At 45.6% G+C, this 17415-nt stretch overlaps 1 protein-coding gene across 5 annotated transcripts in view; it reads left to right on the top strand.

The window, feature by feature from the left end:
* The window catches only part of TRAK2 (trafficking kinesin protein 2), a 233460-nt gene that overhangs the window by 46729 nt on the left and 169316 nt on the right, over nt 1-17415 (top strand). For 3 of the 5 annotated variants that reach the window (XM_030209079.1, XM_030209084.1, XM_030209081.1), the window contains exon 2: nt 2426-2779. In XM_030209079.1, coding sequence (XP_030064939.1) covers nt 2743-2779 — 37 coding nt within the window. In that variant the 5' untranslated portion in view covers nt 2426-2742. Of the gene's footprint in view, nt 1-807; nt 1012-2425; nt 2780-3084; nt 3184-17415 lie in introns of all 5 variants that reach the window. The other 2 variants (XM_030209080.1, XM_030209083.1) reach the window with 2 other exon arrangements.

A 17415-nucleotide genomic window follows, 5' to 3' on the forward strand; every position in this document is an offset into this window, starting at 1 on the left:
AGAATGCTGGATGTCAGGCGGAGCCTAGATTGCACTGGTATCTAGCCCCTTCAGAGCATGGTGCTGAGGACACTGACATCACTGGTGCCCTGGAAATGCTCCTGATGTGAGGCCCACTCAGCTTCCATGGTATTAGAAGGTGGTGTGACGTGTTCCACGGAGACAAGACCTAGCTCCTAATATAACCTAAGTCTAAAGCAGGAGAAGGTATTCTCTGCAGCCTATCTGTGAGATGGAAAATGCTCTCTGAAGCTGCTGCCAGTGTTGCCAGGTGGAAAATTTTTTTTCCCACCCAAACGAGCCCAAAACCCGCCCAAACTCAAACCCCGCCCCTGACACCCCCACCCACGCGTCATCACCCCGGCCCCGCCGTCACCGGCCCCGCCCAAAACGTCACTAACCCCGCCCCCCGCGGCCGAAAAAACCGCCCGAAAAACCGCGGAAAAGAAAAAAAAGAAGCCCAAAAAACCGCGACCCGCCGCGGGCAAAAATTTCCCGCGGCGGGTCGCGGAAAACCGCCCACCTGGCAACACTGGCTGCTGCTATAAGTTGTTAGTTTTCTCTCCCTGAAAGAGATCCAAGCCACACCCACGAAGTTCAAACTGGCTGTGGGGAGGGGGAGGGGAGGAAATGGCAGTGCTTGATGAAAAAGAGAGCTCAGTTTGATAGGAGATATACTATAGGATGTCATTCTGAGGCCAGGCTAAGTCTAAAGCAGGAGAAGGTATTCTCTGCAGCCTATCTGTGAGATGGAAAATGCTCTCTGAAGCTGCTGCTATAAGTTGTTAGTTTTCTCTCTGCCTGTAGGTTCTTCTTTGATGGTGTCAGTGTCAACGCTCTAAGTAATCCAGCCGATACTCGAGACCTATTCGCTACCCGCAGGAGAAGCATCGATGCTAAGGTCTCAAAGATGTTCGTATTCAGGGTCGATGCCTACTATGGTGGAGTTGATTTCTAGTCAGTTGAGGAAGGAAGCTTCGCTGAGACAGAGGGCCCAGGCCTAATCAAAAGGTCAGTTGTTCGGCAGACAGATTCAGACATCTCCTGCTGAGCATTCCTGGATATCTGAACAACCAGTGGCCTTCTAAGAGGAGGAATCCACTGGTCTCTCATCAGATGCCTCTCATCTAGAATTTTATTAGGGAGGTAGCTAAAAGATTACAGGGTAAAAAGGTTAGATATTCACCCATTCTCGACCCCCCCCCCCCCCCCCAGGTGTGGGGGGATCAGATAACAATGCCTGTTCAGAGCAGGCTACAAAAACCTGCTGATGCTGTGGAGAGAATCTCTTTGGATGTAAAGTGCATGAGACTGCTACTCTTACTAAGCAGCACTTAGACTATCTTTGATTCTCTCCAGGCCTACTTCTGACCCAGCCTCCCCTTCAAAAAGGTTTTCCAATGGAGGGCAATGGAGATCTTATAACTCAAATAGGCATAGGTATCCTCCACCCTCCCGCTCTACCCAAACAACTTGGCTCTCGCCAAGACTTTCTGACCTGACGTATTCATTCCAATATAGTGAGAGGAATCCCCTTCCAATATCCTCAAAGTCAGAAAGTACTCACGACAGATAATTCTGACCTGGGCTATGGAGCTCATATAGATGGGCTCCACATGCAGGGTCTTTGGTCTGCTCAGGAAGAATTCCTTCAGATAAACTTCCTAGTGCTAAGAGCATTCTTGAACACACTTAAGATGTTCAGAGATCAGTCATCCAATCTGATCATTCTAATTCAGGCAGATAACCAGGTGCAATATATTACATCAACAAGCAGGGAGGGACATGTTCATATATCTTGTGTCAAGAAACAGAATGTGGAAATTTGTAGGGCTCCAATGTGGTCTTTGTTACATACTTTCATATTACATTATTGTTTGGAACTAGACTCCAGATGTGGCAGGCAGTTTAGAAACCAGCTGCATCCTCCTTTGCCTACTTATTTTCCGTTGCAGGCATATATATATATGAATATTTTTTTTCCTTTTTTTATTGAAGACAGCCTGTAGCTAAGTAGTCCACATGTGAGGATATTTGTATTGCACTTGCTTGTAGCAGATGTTCTTTGAGGATACTAGGATACGTTTCCTCACATATTTTCCCCTTGGAGTTGAATTCTGTTAGCTAGAGACTCGACTAGTGAGGTCTTGTATGACGGTGGCAGGTGAGAAGGCATGCACATGGCGCAGTAGAATGTACTCAAAGGTTTGAGTAAAGTTGGAGAGCTGTTCCTGCACAGGGCTCTGTCAGATGCAATGATATGTATCCTGCTGTCCTCAGAACACCTGCTACATGTACTGGTAAGTAACTTCATTTTTTAAAAATATACTGTGTATTGCTATACAAAGCACTGAATTTACCTTTAAGAGTAGCATATAACTAAAATTATTATTATTATTATTAATTGCCATGTGTTTGTTTTTAGGTGTTGTGTAGTTAAAGAAGGACCAGCATGTGAACTTCTGTGTCAGTCATGTTCAAGACATAAAATCCAAGCCTCAAACATTTGACTGTGTTCAGGTGCATGATTCACCTTTTGTCAGCATAGAACTCCAAAGTGCGAGTGAACTTCCAAGAGGCATCCTCCTTAACAGAACATATTGTTGCATGGGGCTGTTTGCTGGATGCTATCTCCTCTAGCCTGGAACCGTCTTCATGCAGGAGTACCAGAAGAAGAAAGGACAGATCTAAACTGGATCATGGGATGCCATTTCCAGACAAACAGAGTGTTAAAGTAACCTCATGAATATCAATCAGAGAGACTTACAGACTATCACTGGTAAGTCAATGAAGTACCACCTAGCATAAAGACACTTCATGAAGATAGTAAATCAGTCAGATGAATGAAGTAGCCCATAATAAATACAATCAAATTTCATTAAACTTTTTTTCTGGGCATGAGGTGTAAAAGGTACAGCTATTCTCAGAGGATAAGAAGAATATAAAGCCCTCACAGGTGTGTGTGTGTGGGGGGGGGGGGGAGACAGTCTGGAGCTCAGTAGAATGAGTAACTAGTTTCTGAACTTTAGAAAACTCTTTTTGCTATCACATAGGGCCACCTTATTTCTTTTTTTCCACTGGCAGAGCCTAGTAGCTGTCTCCTGATCCACATTATCCATTTTTTCTTCTGTGAGAAACTTGCATGAGGGAGATTGCCATTCATCCTTCTTCATTTCATGAGAGGTATGTATGGCTCCATGGGTCCTGCTTTATACCGCTGGTTCACCTCAAGTGACCCAGGAAGTCAGTTGCCCCCCTCCTGTAGCACCCAGTGTCTCAATCATAGCAGTCTTTTAAGAACAATTTAGAGAAGGAAATCGATAATGTGTTAGGTCAGTGCTACCTTGATTCCTTTGCATCAACATTAGTGCGGGCTCTGATGTAGCCAATTCTTGCATCATGCTCTGCCTAGAACTTTGAAGTCAACAGATGCTTTTTCTTCTGTACTAGCTGCCTTGATTCTCATGTGGAGTGAATCAGAGCAGGAAGCTGTTTGGAGGATTTTCCTTCATGAACATAAATGACAAGGGATGCGTTATAGAGGATTTGTCTGCTAAGGGCCTAAATTTAGATTTCTCTATCAGAATATCTCTCAAATACAGAATCTAAGTACTCCTGGTTTTTGTAGCTTGCTCTGAACAGGCATTGTCATCTGATTCCCTCCCCCTCCCCCCCTCAAACTTCTCTTCACAGGAAAAGAGAAGATCCCAACCTGAAAACCTATTCTTCAGACTTTGCACTGGAAGTGACTGAAACCATTCCGTTTTCTTTAGAGAAAGATGATAAAATATTGGTCATCCTTGAGTTTCTTGAGCCACCTAAGGAAGAAGTGACTGCCTATTCACAGTATGTCAGAGGATATAAAGTTGAGAAGATGGTATCCCTCCTCATGCAACCTCTTAAGAAGAAAGTGGACTCATTATATTGAGTCCAAAAGGCTCCTAGATTTGAAAAACAACAGTTAACACACCAAAATGTGGTAATTGCATCTGCTCTGAAGAGGATAAGAAACTATTCTTCAGTGCCTTGCTGGACTTTCTTGGAAGGAACGTTTATCAGAATGCTGTGTGCCCATCCTGCGTAGCTTCTTGTTAGCTAACAACCCACATGGTCCATTCATATAATGATGATTTTGAACACTAGCTTGCAAAAGATGATTCGTATTAACTCATAAAGAGCTATGAAGAATCTTTTGCAAGCTAGTGTTCAAAATCATCATTATATGAATGGACCATGTGGGTGGTGGTTTTTTTTTTTTTACTAGTATTGTTGCCTGTAAACACTCATAGCTTGCTGACATAACCTGCATTCCAATCTCTTGGGAGACAAAATCAAGGAAGCAGTGGCTCAGATAAAGGTTCACTGTTCAGCCTTTAAGACTTTCTGTGATCACCTCCAACCCAACTTCTTCGTTTAGAAGGTACTCAAGTGGGGTATCATGGAAGTAGTTCTGTGCACATTATTCTCTGCTGCCTCAATCCTGTCACCTCCCCCTAGACAACTTGGGCCTAATTGACAAAATGTTTCAGCAGACAACAATATGGCACACATTCAAGAAAGAGTCAGAGTGAATTACTTGTGCTGACATTAGTGTGTTTTTCCCTTGTTAGTGGAGTGAGTTGTGTGAGAGCAACAGGATCACACAACTCTGGGATGGCCTCTAAGAAATGTGAGGCAGTAAACTGGCACCCAGTATTATCGAGCAGCTGGTGCCCCAAGGGCCACGTAGTGTGGCCCATATAAAGGAAAATCCCAAGAGTGTAGTGTCTGTAGAGCATGATGCCAGGGAGCAGGGGATGGGTGTGAAACAATTGACAGAGCTGCTAGGAGTCACCAAAGCCGCCTTGCAGCAGTGGATGAGTGAAATTTAAACTGAGATATCATCCATGAACACTAATATTAAAGAACCAGTGCAGGAAATCTGGGCAGACCTAGTAGGCCTGGGGATGAGGATAGATCATTTGGATTGCTGCAAGTACTTGATTAGAGACGCAACATGCCACACATTCAAACAAGTGCATGTAGACCTCTTGGCATTCCTGTATGAGAGGCAAGCCCAGTAGACTGTACATGCTCACACATAAAGCTTACAGGATGCTATCTAAATAATTCTTCAGCTCGGGGACTCCTTTCATGGTGACTAAATGATTCAGATCTGGCCAAGAAATGTTTCCTTAGTGTCCATCCGGACCGGCCCAGAATGTGACTGATGGGTTGTGTACGCCTTTCAGCAGGTGGAGACTGAGAAAAAAAAGTTGTGACTCTAGCCAGCCAATAAGAGCCCTTGCCATTTAGAGAGAGACCCAGTAATCTCAGTCTCCAGCAGGTGGAAGGTGGTGAGCCCTTCAGTCTCAGACTTTTCTATTCTTTTCTCTTTTTAGCTTTAAGCTTTCTTGGGTGTTGTAATTTTCTCTTGTTTCCCTGTGCTTTTTGAAAAAAAAAAAACCTGCTCTTTGGAGGCTGAGGCCCGTGGGGGTCTCTCAGAGCCTCGGGGGGTGCCACACTCGGAAGGTCGGGTCCCTCCTCCCCTATCCTCCCTGGTGCTGGCTAATTTGTCTCTGCTAGCCTGATTTGCTTATTACAGCAATAGAAGGTTTACCTCAAGCCCCTCGTGGAGGGAGAGGCAGCTACTCAGTTAAAAAAAAAATGACTAGCTTCCCAGTCTGCTGTGTAAGCAGAGCCATTTCTGGGCAGTAAAAAACGAGCAGGGCAGCTCCGTAGTGATCAGCTGTTAACTGATCAGTTGTTTCTTGTTTAATTTGTTTTACCAATGTAAGGGAACTCCATCGCTATTCGGTTTCAGCGGCGGGGTTTAGGGGCTGCTGTGTGGTCCGTTTCTGTATAACTCTGAAGGAGTACCAGGGTGCTGTTTTTTTTCGGTGTATCGTTGGTGCCATCGGGGGGGGGGGGGGTCCGACTCGATTGTTTTGCCGCCAGTCGCGTCTTCCTCTCCGGCGCTGATTTTGGCGGGAAACACCACCATTTGAATGGGTTTATGTAGGAGGAAAGAGAACTGCAGAACGCAGCGAGAGAGACAGATCTCTGATGCGGAGAGCCTAGTGCTTGGTGTTCCAAATGGGAGCATGTGGCTAGGTGGTTTTTTTTTACTGGCCAAGAAACGTTTTTTTCCCAATTCCTTAAACAAAAATTGTTTTTTTTTTTAACAGTAGAGTGTGACCAAAATGGTATGAGGTCTGTGCCAGAAAATATATGAGAACACACTTGAATACTTGAATATGTGTACCCCGGAGGAGAGAAGGGACAAAGAAGATATGCGGATATTTCTATTCTTGAAAAATAGTAAGGAACTGAACATCCTTTTCCCAAAGTGGAGAGGCTATAGACCTAGACGACATGTAAGCAGGGAGACTTGAAAGCAACATCAGGAAATACTTTTTCATGGAGAGGGTGGTAGATGCCTGGAATGTTGTTCCACAGGAAGTGGTGGGGTTGAAAACAGTGATGGAATTTAAAAAGGCATAGGATAAACACAGAGGGGTTCCTAGTGGAATAAAAAAAAACATTTCCACTCACAGTAAATATTAAATATATTTCACACTTCCTGAAAACATAAATAAAACCAAAAAAAAAGAGGCATGTTCACCTAGTGACAGTTACAACTCTAAATATGAAGATAGTAAACTGCATGGAATCGCAGATACAACTCTGGCTGCCTTTTTTGGGCAGGCTGGATGGACTCTACAGATTTTATCTGCCAATATTTTCTATATTAATATAATGGCAGGTGGTGCAGGTGAACTGGTGCAGCCGTTGCTCTTTTTTTTTTTTTTTTTCCTAATTTTTTTTTCCTCAGCTTTTGGGCCAGACGTCCTTAACCTCGTTCTATGGCCCTTGGCTCTATGGTTGAAGTTTTACCAGGGGAGTAACTAATGAGACAGGATGCTGGGCTTGATGGACCATTGGTCTTTTCCCAGTATGGCAGTACTTACGTGCTTATGAGGTAATTAAATCTGCTGATGATACAAAGTTCTTCAACCACAAGAGAATTGTGAAAAATTACAAGAGGACCTTACAAGACTGGGAGACTGGGCATCTAAATGGGAGATGATGTTTAATGTGAGCAATTGCAAAGTGATGCATGTGGGAAAGAAGAACCCGAATTATAGTTACATAATGCAAGGTTCCATGTTAGAAGTCACCAACCAGGAAAGGGATCTAGGCGTTATCGTTGATGATACATTGAAACCCTCTGCTCAGTGTGCTGTGGCGGCTAAGAAAGCAAATAGAATATTAGGTGTTATTAGGAAAGGAATGGAAAACAAAAATGAGGATGTTATAATACCTTTGTATCGCTCCGTGGTGTGACTGCACCTCGAATATTGTGTTCAATTCTGCTCACCGCATCTCAAAAAAGATATATTGGAATTAGAAAAGGTACAGAGAAGGGCGATGCAAATTGGTGGGAAAATGTGGGATATAAATGCAACAAATAATAATAAAGGAGATGGGATGAATTCCCTATGAGGAAAGGCTAAAGCGGCTAGGGCTCTTCAGCTTGGAGAAGAGACGGCTGAGGGGAGACATGAAAGAGGTCTGTAAAATACTGAGTTGAGTGGAATGGGTAGACGTGAATCGCTTGTTTACTCTTTCTAAAAATACTAGGACTAGGGGGCACGCAATGAAGCTACAAAGTAATATATTTAAAACGAACTGGAGAAAATATTTCTTTACTCAACGTGTAATTAAACTCTGGAATTTGTTGCCGGAGAATGAAGTAAAAGTAGTTAGCTTAGCAGGGTTTTTAAAAGGTTTGGATAACTTCCTAAAGGAAAAATCCATAGACCATTATTAAAATGAACTTGGGGAAAATCCACTACTTATTTTTAGAATAAGCAGCATAAAATGTATTGTACTGTTTTGGGATCTTGCCAGGTACTTGTGACCTGGGTTGGCCACTTTTGGAAATGGGATACTGGGCTTGATGGACTTTTGGTCTGTCCCAGTATGGCAATACTTATGTACTTACTTCAGGTGACGTTTCTGCGGTGGTGCCTCCACTATAATGGGAGCAGGGTGCTGGGGGTCGCACGGCAGCGACTCCATACGGCGCCTCTGGGATGGCATGGTACGTTACTTCTTTTCGTGGCCCTGCCCTCTTCCCTCGACTGTGGCTTGCCTGCCTCTCCGCAGCTCCTCTGGATGGGGTCCCTTCTGCCACGGCCTCTCCTATTGGCTCACCTGGTAGCACTTCTGGTCCTGACCCGCTGACATCAGACGCAGACAATATTTAACCAGACTAGTCCCTCAGCGCTTCAGCTACAACTTCGGTTGCTTTCTGACTTCCCAGTCTGCTCTCTTCACCTTTTACTGCCGCCTGGACCCGGACACCACCTTTGACTGCCACTTGCCTGGACCCGGACACCGCCTTTGACTGCCGCCTGCCTAGACCTTCGCCTGGACCCGGACACCGCCCTTGATTGCCGCCTGCCTAGACCTTCGCCTGGACCCGGACACTGCCTTTGCCTGCCTCTAGTCTAGCTCTTCGCTTGGTTGGGGTTCCCGCCTCTCGACTGCTGCCTGCGCCCAAACACTAACCTTGATGCTACTCTGCTAGTTCTCCTGGTTCCTGTCCTCTGATCTTTTCCAGCTTCTTTCTTGTTCCAGCACCCGGAACCCCAAGTTCTTTCGGCCACTTGCACCCAGGGGCACAACCACTGGGGAACAGCGGTCACCACAGGTGAAGCACTCAAGTAGCCCGACAGCTGGCCTTGGAACAGAGCCCTGTCCACTCTGGGCCTCTTACTTCAATGACAGCACAGGAACTCACCAACCTAACAGTTTTATGTAGGATCTGAGCTATGGCCGGACCACTGGTCAAGGTAGAGGAGGGCTGTTCCTCTTCAGTGGCCTGTACCATGTGTTGGGCTGTATTAGGGCCTGTGGGAACAAACATTAGGGGGAGGGGAATGCATTAGGGGATGGTGTTAGTTCTTCCCCAACAGGGAATACAGTTGGGGGGGGGGGGGGGGGGAATTACATGTATAGGGTGCAGAATGTCATCCTAAGGCACAGAAGTCTTCCAAGCCTTGCCCAGGCAGGAGTCAGACCTGTTCCAGTTAGACCCAGGACAGCCATTACTGCCTTTTTGGGGAGCAGGAGGACGGCTGCACATTTTGCAGCTACACAGGTTCAGTGCTGTTTGGAGTTTGCCGTGCCAGTCAAACTCCCAACAGGGATGGAATTGTATTACAAGGGAAAGCTGCAGAGAGCACCCAGGAGTCTCCCCAGGGGCAGGAGCACACACTCGGGCAGGTTTGGTGGTAGCAATAACCTTTTTGTTCTTAGACTTTATTTTGTGCACACATGGTTCGAGTTGATTGGAGGGGGGGGGGGGGGCAGGTCAGCTGGGGGCCCTCCCTTCTGCTGGACGGGGTCACTGGGGAGGAGCCTTCAGCGGGCCCATTGGTCCTGTTGGGGCCCCAGTTTTCAGTCCTTCTGACTAAAGCATGCACTCTCCAAGCGGTGTTTCCATCCCAGAGATTGGATCCCAGAAGTTCCCAGGGACATTTGGTCTCTAGATAAAGTAGCTACAGTCCCAAGAGATGGTAGGAGCTGCTGACTCATCCAAGACAATGTTTGGTGGATGGAGAGGTTCTCCTCTGGAGAGATCTCTCCTCACAAGGATTCTGCATCCCTGATATTGCACTTGTTTCATTAAAAGGAATTGTCTTCTCTTAGATCAGGTGTTGGCAATCTTCATGATACCCTCGGTGGTGGCAGAGTCCACCTTTAGAGGGGGGACCCTATTTTGAAGAGCCTGAAGGAGCCTACGAAAGCTATTCCCTTCCACAAGGCTCTGTTGAAGTTGCTGCTGGCAGAATGAGAAGCCCTTAACCTGATTCTCAGGAAGACTAGATTGATGAACAAGTTTATACAAAGGTTATTCAAGGTCTCTAAGATTGCTGTTTTCCTTTTTTTTTTTTCCAGCATATCTGCTTCCTTTCCTGTTACATACAGGATCCCCTTGAGGATATTGGTCATCACCCACAAAGTGTTAGACCCTGGTTCCACATTTTTAAAGCTAATCCTAATTTCATTGTTCTTCTCCAAGAACATTTAGGTCATCATATATCAAGTGCATCTGATCCTGATCCATCCATAGTGGTGCCGGGTTCTGGGGAATGAGTTCTGTCACTAGTCTGTTCTGTTCATCCCCTAATTTTTCCCTCGTGCTGTCATATCCATTCCTCCTGTACTTCCCTGTTTGTGTAGGGTCTTGGTGAATATTTTGTTTTTTTTTCTATCTCCAGACTTAACTAGAGGAAAAAGTTCTTGACACCACCTAACTAAATGTTGCAAAACAACAATAAGTACATAAGTATTGCCATACTGGGACAGACTGAAGGTACCATCAAGCCCAGCATCCTGTTTCCAACAGTGGCCAATCCAGGTCACAAGTACCTGGCAAGATACCAAAACAGTTTACGCTGCTTATTCTAAAAATAAGCAGTGGATTTTCCCCAAGTCCATTTTAATAATGGTCTATGGACTTTTCCTTTAGGAAGCCATCCAAACCTTTTTTAAACCCCACTAAGCTAACTGTAATGGAATTCAAACTTCCGTGGGATAAACACACAGGAATCCTGTTTAGAAGGAATGGATCTATGCAATCTTAGTGGAGATTGGGTGGCGATGCCTGTAATTTGAGCGTAAAACCAATGTTGGTCGGACTTCTATGGTCTGCGCCCTGATCATGGCTTAATAGATATGGATGGGCTGGAGTGTAGATTTTAAAGGGCTGCGACGTTAGCTTTAGAACTTTTAGTATAGGAACAGTGCTGGGCAGACTTTTACGGTCTGTGCCCTGAGAAAGGCAGAGACAAATCAAACTCTGGTATACATATAAAGTAACACATACCATGTAAAATGAGTTTATCTTGTTGGCCAGACTGGATGGGACCGTTCAGGTCTTTATCTGTCGTCATTTACTATGTTACTATGATTTGTAAAGTTACCATTTTCATCGTGCCTGGACAGTTCTGTGTTTGGGTCCAACAGCGTCCTCTACATGTGGCCCTTGAGTCGGGGGCAGCCATTATTGTGGATGTATTCATATCTGTTCATGCTTGCTGGCCTTGGGCATGGTAGCTCATAGATAGCTGTGGTTCAGAACTTGTCAGCTAATGACCTCTCTAAGGCATGCCTTATCAAACTCTTTATGTGAGCATCTGCTCTTTGGCAAGGATCTGGAGAAGATTAAGGATCTGGACATGGTCCTCTGGGGTATCTCAGGGTATGATTTGGCATAGAGACAGTCACCCCTTCCAGTAAGAAGAGGTTTGTTTTTGTTCCCCCCCCCCCCCCCCACCCAATACCTCATCAGGTTCACAGAAAGATCAGCCCTTTTGAGACAAGAAGGCTGGGTACCTAGGCTTCTCCCCCAGAGGGGTCAGTGACCCCATTGAGATTCAGTAGGTCCCTTCAGTGGTGGAACTGGTGGGGGGGGGGGGGGCAGACTGTGCCTGTTTCACTAGTAATGGACCCTGGGCTGTGCCTTCAAGTTTATAAAACCCGTTTCGGACACCTTTGTGGTGCCTGCCTACAGGGCAGATCCAAAGCAACTCATAGTAAGGGAGATCTTGCATTGTCTGCTTACTCTGGGAGCTGTTAAGCCATTTCTGTCAAAAAAGTATGGACGGGGCCGTTATTCAATTTATTTTGTCCCCAAGAAAGGAGAAGACTTTGTGGCCATTTCTTGATCTCAAGGAGGTTAATGTTTTCCTGAGGGTCCCATGTTTCCAGGTGAAGGCTCTATGCTAAGTGACATTGGTGGTATGTCCCAGGGCATTTCTGGCCTTTTTCAATCTTTCAGAAGTGTACTTCCACATTACTATTTGAGACTCCCACACCTGCTTACAGTTTTGTGTTTTTTTGGGTAGTACATTCAGGTTAGAGTCCTCGCCTTTTGTCTGGTCACAGCTCCTTGGACCTTTACCAAGGTAATGGTCATGGTTGCCATTTTCTTCACAATGAAGAGATCAGAGAGCACTCCTACCTCAATGATGGGCTGATTTGGAGCAGGAATCCTAGAGGGCAATAGCTTAGATGGTCTCCTTCCTGTGGGGTCCCAGCTGGTTGGTAAACTTTACCAAGAGTCACTTGGAGCCAGTTGAGTTGCTTGAGCATCTGTGGATACAGTTTGATACCTGTTTAGGGAAGGTCCTCCTTTGGCAATCCTGAGTAGCAAGCTTCAGTCACTGCTCCTAACCTTGGAGCTGGGAGCACATAGAGCTTATGATTTCCTGTTGTTGCTAGGTTCCATGGCAGTGACTTCGGAGGTTGTTCTATGAGCAAGAGCCCTAATATGGCCTCTGCAGTATGCTATGTTCCATAGTACCCACAATCTCGCCAGGCTCGGCTCTCCCTGCCAGCATTGATCTGGGGTTATCTAGAGTTTGTGGACAGTCCACTACTCATTGAGGGCAGTTCCTTTTGGACCTGCAAGATTTTATTGTGGTGACTATAAATGCAAGTCTCAGAAATTGGGAAGCCCATTGTTTAGACAGGATGGCGCAAGGGTTCTTGTCGACCCAGAAGGCAGAGTGATCCGTAAATCAACTGGAGGTGAGAACTATTTTTTTTAGGTTTTGCTTCACTTCCTCCCTGTGGTTCAGGGTCAAGCATTGTGTGTGTTGTCTGACAGTGCCATGGCTGAGGTGTATGTCAGCAAACAGCTATCTGGAGTGCAGCGGTCTCCCTGGAGTTGGATGAGCTATGTACATACGCGGAATTGTACTTACTGGGATTCTCAGGAGGACTTTCTCAGCTGCCACATGCTGGACTACAGGGACTGGAAGTTCAGTCTGGCAGCCTTCACCCTGATGGTGGAGTACTGGGAAGTCCCAGTGTTGGACCTGATAGTGAGTTGCCAGAATGCGAAATGCTCTTGGCTCTTCAGCTGGAGGAGAAAAAGTCCAAGTGGGGCTGGATGCTGTAGTACAGCAGTGGCCCAGGTGTCAGCCCCTGTACATGTTTCCCCCATGGCCCCTGATAGTTTGGGTAACATGCAGGGTTGAGAGTCAGCTATTTCTGGACATTCTGATTTGTGCCAGATTGGCCTTACTACCTTTGGTATGCATATATGCTTTGGCTCCTTGTCTGTCCTCTTCTTCCCTTGTTGAGAGCACTGGAACTTCTTTTCCAATAGCCAGTTCTCATGGAAAATCAGATTCCTTGAAAGCTGACACGTGAGAAAAAAAAAGGGTCTATTCACTCATTGTCACACTGCTGAAGGCACAGAAATCCTCCACATCTCTGGCTTTAGTCAGGGTTTGTGATTTGAGGGCTAGTGCTCTGGCTTGGGGGTATCCCCCTTGCAGACGGACATTCCACTCATCATTCTTATAGGACTGTCTGAATCAAGGCCTGGTGCTTTGATTCACTCAAGGTCCAGGTAGCAGCACTCATTGCCTTCAGGGTAAAAGTTGTTAGGCTTCTGTTGTAGCCCAGCCAGATTTTGTATGTTTTGACGGTGGTTAAGTTAATTCAGCTTCTTCAGGTGATGGTACCCCAGTAGGATCTCAGATGGATTTGGCCCTTATGGGACCTCCCTTTCAACCCCTTCAGCTGGCCTCTATGAAAGAGCTTGCTCTTTAAACAGTTTTCCATATGATCAACTGTTCAGCTAGAAGGATTTCAGAGCTGCAGGAACTCTTGCAAGGACCTTTATTTGTCCTTCTTATTCTGTCTGGCTGTGTGCTGTTCCCCACCCCACTCCTCTTCTTCCAAAGGTAGTTTTCTCCTTTTTCATTTGAATCATAGTTTCTGTCCCTGCCTTTCAGAGGTCTTTGGTGTTGAGATTGTCAGACATTCCATGAGCTGGACATTCAGAGAGTGCTTATCTACTACTGATAGGTCACATCCATTTTGGTTGTTGGATCTTTTTGTAATCGCTTGTGATCCTTGCAAGGGTGACATAGCCTCAAAGTGTTTGATGATCCACTGGATTATGTAAGCTTGTGACTCGGCCTACTTTCTGTAGAAAAAAAGAGGTTCCATGGGACCTTAAGGCTCACTCTACCAGGTCATAGGCTGTGTGTCCTGGACTGAAGCAGGTTTTGTTGCCTTGAAAGATATTTGCAGGGTCACAGTGTGGTCCTCTTCCTATTCTTTTGTCAAACATTACGTGCTTGATGTTTGGGCTAGGCAGGACGGTGCTTTTTGGTGCATCCAATAGGTCTGGACTGGTCCCAGCAGGATGAGAAGGAAGGTAAAATTTTGTTCTTATGTTAATTTCCGTTCCTTTAGCCCTGCTAGACCAGTCTAGGACCTGCCTTGTAAGCATAAGGGATTTGGGCCTTCCTTCTGGGTTGAATTTGGTTCTTTTGTTTCTTCCTCTTAATTGTTATGGTTTCTCTGTTGAGTGGCGTAGGCATAGCACATTGCAATGTTCCTGGTAACACCACCTGTTACTGATGATGTCACTGAAATCAAGTCCCTGCCTCCATCTGCTAGTAAGGGGACATAACCCATAGGACTGGACTGGTTTGGCAGATCTCAATGAAAATAAATTTTATTTGGAAATTATCAGAACAAATTCCACAGTACCGTACACTTTTTCAGCTGCTGGTGAACATATGACTTGTTGTGAATATTGGCCTGATAATATATTGCAGAGAGATTTCCTATTTTTATGTACATTGTTGAGAATGTTTCCTATTTTTTATATTTCAACGATTTTTATTGATGACAAAACAATACAGTAACATTATACAACCATCTGGCGGTAGCAAAAGTGCATCCACCAAATACATCTGGAGTGTTCCTATAATTACATTGTCATCAAATTATAATTCCCAACACTTTTATGGAGGAAGTAACAAAATATCACCAATTATCAATTATACCAAAATGGAAAATCAAATTTCTAGTGATTACAAAAATGATCCTTCCTATTAACAAGGACCCCTTCCGCCCTTCTAGAACCCCCCCTACCCAACCCCCCACCCTCTCCCTCCCCCCATCCTAATCTTCTCACCCCTTCCTCCCAACAGCCCCCCCCTACTAATCCCCCCTCCCCCCCCTCCCGTCCCGAGACCTGAAGGATCTGAACCTAATCAACATTTAAAGCTCACCCTGCATTAAGAAGTAGACTCCGACCTCTAGGGCTTAGGATGCGTAAATAGGGACCCCAGAGGGCCAAAAACGCCACTCTTTCTCTGCGAGGATCTAATCTCGCCAGCCTCCCAAGAAACCAGCTGATGCAACTGATTCCTCCAGTGCCAGTATGCGGGAGGGTCTTTAACCGTCCAATACTGTAAAATACACTTCCTAGCTAATAAACACATCTTGCGAAGCATCATTACTGCAAAACAATTCTGACCTCTAAATGACCCCGGAAGATCTAAGATTAATTGTTCAACAGTTCCCAGAATCTTAATTCCAAGTCGCCCTTCCCAAAAGCCTCGAACCTGAGTCCAAAATCTTTGCAATGCAGGACAGCTCCAAAACATATGCAGCAGCGTACCTGGACTCTTTCCACACTTGAGACAATTTGGACTACGGTTCCCTCCCATGTGTGCTAATTGAGTCGCTGTCACATACCCCCTATGGATACATCGGTATGCACATTCTCTCAATCGAGCATCCGATACCAACAGGGGAATGCGCGCCACTGCCCTTGATATATTCCAAGACTCTACTTCCATGCCCAGCTCCCTTTCCCACGCGCGCCTCAGGGGCCCATAGTCTCTGGGGGGTTGCCATCTAGTTAATGTCTTACAGAGCAAGGAGACAGTGACCTCTCCCTCGCTCACTGAGTTGAAAAATTCTTGGAGCTTGCCCCCCAATTGACCGGATAAGGAAGCCCCCGGCAGTGAAGCCATATAGTGTTGTACTTGTCTTATGGCAAATCTATTACCCCAGGAATCCCCCCACCTTACTTAGCAAGTCCACAGCTGAGAGGAGCTGCCCATCTCCGTCCACCAGATGTGCCAAACATGTAACACCCCGACTCGCCCAGTCAGCAAAATGTCGGCTCGACATCCCAGGTAAAAACTCACTATTCCCACATATAGTAAGCTGATCTGTCACTGTCGGATCTCCTCCAAGCCGGCGTACAAGCCTTCTCCACACCTCTCGGAGTGGTCGCAACATCACGCTTTTACGTAATCCCTCTGGTAAATTACCAGTTTTATGATGTAACAATGAAAAAAGCCAATAAGGTTCAAAATATGCCTTCTCTAGCGCTATAGGGGTATAGCGCTGTGTACCCAGGTACCAATCTCCCAGATGACGTAACTGACATGCCTGATTATATAGCGCTAGGTCAGGCATTCCCACCCCACCGCGGCTCCAACTGCCAATCAGGTGGGAGAATCGAATCCGTGGTTTCCTACCCCTCCAACAAAATTTCGATGCTAGTGTATAGAATTTCTGAAGATCTTTCTGATATAACTAGATTGGTATTGTCTGCAAGACATAAAGCCACTTTGGAAATAGTACCAGCTTTATGAGATTTATTCTACCCAGCAGTGATAAAGGCAGATCCAGCCAACCTTGTAACACCTTCTGGGTCTCCTCCAACAACCAATTAATATTTAGCTCGTGTAAACGAGAGGTATCCATAGGCAACAAAATTTCTAAATACTAAAAAGAGGTTTGCGCCCTTCTCAGAGGAAATTCACCTCTCCAACATCTCCAAACCTCCTCTGATGAGGCTAAAGCCTCTGACTTGTCAAGATTCAACCGGAGCCCCGCATAGTCTCCATATTCGGAAAAGATCTCCAGTAGTGCACCCAAAGATTCTTGCGGGTTCATCAAATGAACCAAAATATCATCGGCAAAAGCCGCCACCTTAAATGCCTCTTTCCCTATCTTCATTCCGGCTACTGCAGGCTGCCTCATTATGTCTCTCAATAAGGGGTCTAACGTTAGCACAAATAATAGGGGCGATAGAGGGCAGCCTTGTCGCATTTCTCTGCCTATGGCAAAGTCTGGTGTTACAAGCCCATTGACCGAGATGCGGGCCCTCGGTTTCGAGTATAATGCTTTAACCCCTGACAGAAATCTACCGGAGTTCTGAAGGACCGCGTATAAAAAATCCCAATGGACCTGATCAAACGCTTTTTCTGCGTCAAAGCTTATTAATAAAGAATGTTTATTCCCTCTACTGCTAGCTTCTAAGGAGGTCAACACTCTACGGACGTTTTTTGCAATCGTCCGTCCCTTTACAAACCCTACTTGGGAATCATGTATTAATTCCGGCAGAATCCTTGCTAATCTGTTCGCCATGATCTTAGCCATTAGTTTGACCTCAAAATTTAGGAGTGAAATAGGCCGATATGATGCAGCTAATTCCAGGTCTTTTCCTTTCTTGGGGATTACGATAATGCAGGCGGTGTTTAAATCTGGAGGCACCTGTTCTTGATCTATTAAAGTGTTGAACATTGCAGT

Source organism: Microcaecilia unicolor, chromosome 7 (genome assembly GCF_901765095.1).
Source record: "Microcaecilia unicolor chromosome 7, aMicUni1.1, whole genome shotgun sequence".
In the NCBI taxonomy this organism is placed as follows: domain Eukaryota; kingdom Metazoa; phylum Chordata; class Amphibia; order Gymnophiona; family Siphonopidae; genus Microcaecilia; species Microcaecilia unicolor.